At 47.8% G+C, this 4623-nt stretch overlaps 1 protein-coding gene across 1 annotated transcript; it reads right to left on the bottom strand.

Annotated features, from left to right (window-relative positions):
- Positions 1–1323: 1323 nt before the first annotated feature.
- LOC137601943 (potassium voltage-gated channel subfamily S member 2-like) lies at positions 1324–3161 on the bottom strand. Its single transcript, XM_068324440.1, has 2 exons — positions 3119–3161; positions 1324–2765 (listed from the first exon to the last, which is right to left on the bottom strand). The coding sequence occupies exon 2, from the start codon at positions 2761–2763 to the stop codon at positions 1324–1326; it is 1440 nt and encodes a 479-aa protein (XP_068180541.1). The 5' UTR covers positions 2764–2765; positions 3119–3161.
- Positions 3162–4623: the final 1462 nt, after the last annotated feature.

Below are 4623 nucleotides of genomic sequence, written 5' to 3' on the forward strand. Positions count from 1 at the left end.
GAGCTTTTGTAGTTTGGGGTTTGTGTGCTCAGCCTAATGAACAGTGAGCACCAATATGTACAGTAGCTCTGCCTGTCGTGCACACATCATTCTGGAGACAATGAACTTCACATGACCATGTGACCCATGGAGCACATTGGTTTAATTACTCAAGTCACTCAATTGTGCAGACATGTGTGAATCACCTGTAACCTGAGAAAAACACAACGCTTAGCCCATAATAATTAGCTAATAATGGCCGCCTGTCACACATAAATCATGTTTCAGAACTTCAAAATGAAACGCTCCTTTAATAAAAATCTTGAATCAATGCAGTGAACGGTGCACACATGAAATGAATTGAGCGTTTAGAGCTGGTGTCTGCTAGTATCAAATGACTCTTAATCCTTTAAACTGAAATCAATGCCATTAAGTGACTTTTCTGTCTTGTCTACTTGCAGCTGCATCAAGTGAGAGATGATTATTGTGGTGCTGACCAAAATATGGGTGAGATGGACAAAAACTTCATGCAATAGGTTTTGCGAAGATACCTTAAGGCCTGACAGAAAGAGGAGATATGTGCAGGCAGTCAAGGTCATTCATCTTCCAAGTTTATAGGCTGGAAATTAGAGGCAAACAGTTTATATGAAACAAAACAATAACATAAAGGATTCCCAGAATAAACATGTCCAGCGTGTCAGCTCTGAGCGATTGCTGCGATGCTGTCAAACTGTTTCAGATGTTGTGTCAGTCACTATTATAAACCCACCCTCCTTCACTCTTACACGTGTAATCTTAATCAGGAGGGTTCACTGGGAAGATGCTAAACAAGCCTGTCAGCGCATAAAAAACATGAGGAGGTGTGTTGTGTATTTCTGTTTAATATAGTTTGCTTTAACCACACATCTGAAGTGTTGGAACATTACACTTACACATCAACATTCTTCAATAGAGATACAGCTGGAGTTACTTTCAGACACATTTGATCACAACGAGTACAACTGGAGGATGGACTACAGCGTGACACCACCTAGGACTGGAAACAACCAAGGCATTCTCTGACATCTTTATGTGGCCACATTATGTTGCTGGGCTATGCTTCTGCACAGTGAAATATCATCTTCAGAATGTCCTGCACATTTATATACTGTCATAGTGACTGACACATAGGTTAACACGTTATTGCACCGAGCTACAGAGAGGCAAAGGTCAGACATCAGTGGAAGGGAAAGGACTTCTTTTTTTTTTTAAGCCAGAGCTTTCAGCACTCTGGACAGCTCGTCATGCAACCATGTGGAATGAAGGCTTCACCCAACCTCCCCAGCACCCTGCAGGACACTGCTTTCAGTGTATGGACTCATTCAGACTGTGTTCGCTGGGGGAACTGCGGCTCATGTTTGACAAGCTCGCCATGAGGGATTTGACTTTGTGTGCGTAATAGTTCCTCAGGTTGACCGACGGCACCTCTTTTATCCCCTCGTCAAAATCACAGCTTCTCATCGCGATCTCCAGCTGTTTCTGTCTCTTGTAGAAGAGAGAGAATTTATTAAAAATCAGCGTAATTGGAAGAACAACCACTAAGATCCCAGCCAGGATGCACGCCGACGCGGTAAGCTTTCCCGCTATGGACACAGGCACCACGTCTCCATAGCCAACGGTCGTCATGCTGACAGTGGCCCACCACCAGCACGCCGGGATGGTGGAGAGATCGTCGTTGTCCTCTTTCTCCACAGTGTAGGCCATGACAGAGAAAAACGACACCCCGACTGCCAGGTAGAGAAGAAGCAAGCCTACTTCTTTGTAGCTGTTCCTGAGCGTGGCCCCCAGAGAGCGCAGCCCCGTGGAGTGACGGGCCAGCTTCAGGATGCGGAAAATCCTCATCAGCCGCAGCACTTGCGCCACACGTCCGAGGTTGGCCAGCGCTGGGCTGCTCTCTACCACCAGGTTTATAAGGAGAGTCAGGTAAAACGGAAGTATGGACACCAGGTCTATCATATTTAGCGGGTGCTCTAAGAAGTGCAGAAGATCCGGCGCCACTATGAACCTGGCCACCAGCTCCAGAGTGAACCAGCCGATACCAAAGTGCTCCACAGTCTCGAAACGGGGGTCTTCCGTGGGTTGACCCTCACTGTCCAGCAGGCTGAACTCAGCCATACTGTTCATGCACATGGTGGCAATGGAGCCAAGCACCACCAGGATGGAGAGGATGCTGATGATGCGGCTCGCCACGGAGTAGCCGGGGTTATCCAGCATGAGCCACGCACGCCTCCTCGTGCTCCCCAGCAGCTGCTTGTCAAACTTAGAGGCGTCGCTGTAGAACTCCAACAGCTCGTCGAAAGAGGATGTGGTGCTCCCTTCATCGCTCCTGTCATCCCAGTCGTCCCGATCCTGGTCCATTTTCCTACAGTGGTAGGCGCTGCTGCAACATGAGTCGATGAAGAACTCGTTGATCCCCCAGTACTCGATCTCCTGGCTGAATGAGAAGATGCACAGCTCTGCCATGACGTGCAGGCGACCCGTGTTGTAGAAATTCAACACGTATGGGAAGAGCGCCGGATTCCTGTCGAAGTAAAACTCTTTCTCCGTGTCGTCGTAGTCGTCGCACAGCTCCAATATGGACTCTTTGGAGTGACAGTGGAGTAAACGTGCAAGTCTTGTCTCGGGGAACCTGGAGAGAGTGTCGGACTGGAGACGCTTCTTAAAGCCGCCCACGTTGATACGAATGGCTGCGTTCTCATCCATGTGAGCCCCGCTGCCCGGATTCACCAACACCTGACCTGTCATGTCTGGAGAGGAACGCACAGACATGCCGCACACAGTGATGGAGTGACAGAGCACATTGAGGGACAGAAATAGAAAGAGACAGCCAGCACCAAGAAAGATCCAGTCAGAGAGAAGAGGAAAAGAAAAGGAGAATGGAATTATTCATGTTAGATTTGACCTTAATGCCACATGCTGTTGTAAAGTAAAAGACAAAATTACATTTTGTTACAAACACAGAAATGAATCTATTCCTTAAACACACACGGAAAACACACACACACACACACACACACACACACACACACACACACACACACACACACACACACACACACACACACACACACACACACACACACACACACACTGGTCTTACTTTAACGCGCGCTCACTTCACTGAATCCCCATCAGGATGGCTCCGCATTTCAGCTCCGGCGACAGCGTGTTACAGTTTGCCATCAAGTTGTGGTCCTGGAAAACCCACGGAGAGCGTTTTCCCGTGGACTTCAGACAAACACGACCCGCGTGGACGAGAGGAGCAGGAAGCCTCTTCAAAGAAAAGGAGACGGCGCGATGTCAGATGTGATGCTGCCTCCAGACACAAATCAACTGACGCTCCTTCCCTCCGGTCCACCCGAGGGTTTGTTCTACCAGGTGGGTTTTACATCCTGTTTCCACGCGGGGGGAGGGGGGGGTGTTCCACTTCTTTCAGGTGCTGATGTATCAGCCACAAATTGTGTGAGCCAGAGGAGGTGATACACGCCCTGCGAGCTGTGTTTGCATATGCGAGGGAATTCCTGCCTCTCTCCTCTCTATCTGTTGCTGCGCAGCAACACGTAGCTCTCCCTCAGCACCACCCCCCTCCCGAAATGATCTCAGCATCACTGAGCTGTGGGGCGAGGCTCCAAGAGAGTCACCCCCCAACACACGTATGGTAAACACAGAAAAACCAAGTGACATTAAACTGTGATGCGTCTAATTAAGAGCCGCACTTCATCTCATCTCCAGGAGTTCAGCTTCACCCCCTGCGTGGGTCAGGGAAACGTGTCCTACAACTCCCGTGATGCAACAGTTGTATCTTTCATTAGATTGGACCATCGCAAGAGTCGGAATTATTTAGATAAGACTGACATCGATGACGTCATCGGGGTTTAGTCTTCATAAAAAAAAGTCTCGTGGTGAAAACATTGTGAGGAAAGTATTTCACAACATTTTCATTGCGCTAAACTTGAATTTAAATGTCAAACTGTGGTGCCTTGTGCTGTCTGTCAGCCCCTGAACGTCACGTCTACCGGAGAATCACGTCCCGCAGAATGTGTCACGATTTTTAAAAAAAAAATAATTTTAAATATTGCATTTCTCATGGTTTTCATTCAGATGTAAAATTTTTGTTCTGTAGTATTTGCTTATTGACCACATACATTCACTCTGTGGAGGTCAATGGAATACTATCATTAATACTTTCATTTCCTCTGCGAGAATATGATGAGCTTTCAATCACTGCTGAAGCTCTGTCTGTCTGTCTGTCTGTCTGTCTGTCTGTCTGTCTGTCTGTCTGTCTGTCTGTCTGTCTGTCTGTCTGTCTGTCTGTCTGTCTGTCTGTCTGTCTGTCTGTCTGTCTGTCTGTCTGTCTGTCTGTCTGTCTGTCTGTCTGTCTGTCTGTCTGTCTGTCTGTCTGTCTGTGACGCGGTTGCGTCATGACCAGCCGCGTCTGGCAGAAAAGCTGCGCTCCTCTTTTTAAAGCACTGGAGGTTTTCCTTAAAACCTCTTGGGCGCATGCTTGCGACATTCAATTAACTTGTCAGCAGGCATTTTGCACAAAGGTTGGCGGTGAATTATTGATTATATTCAGAAGATCACTGCCGGTCTCTGCGTTTGAGT

The sequence above is a fragment of the Antennarius striatus genome, chromosome 9 (assembly GCF_040054535.1).
Source record: "Antennarius striatus isolate MH-2024 chromosome 9, ASM4005453v1, whole genome shotgun sequence".
In the NCBI taxonomy this organism is placed as follows: Eukaryota; Metazoa; Chordata; class Actinopteri; order Lophiiformes; family Antennariidae; genus Antennarius; species Antennarius striatus.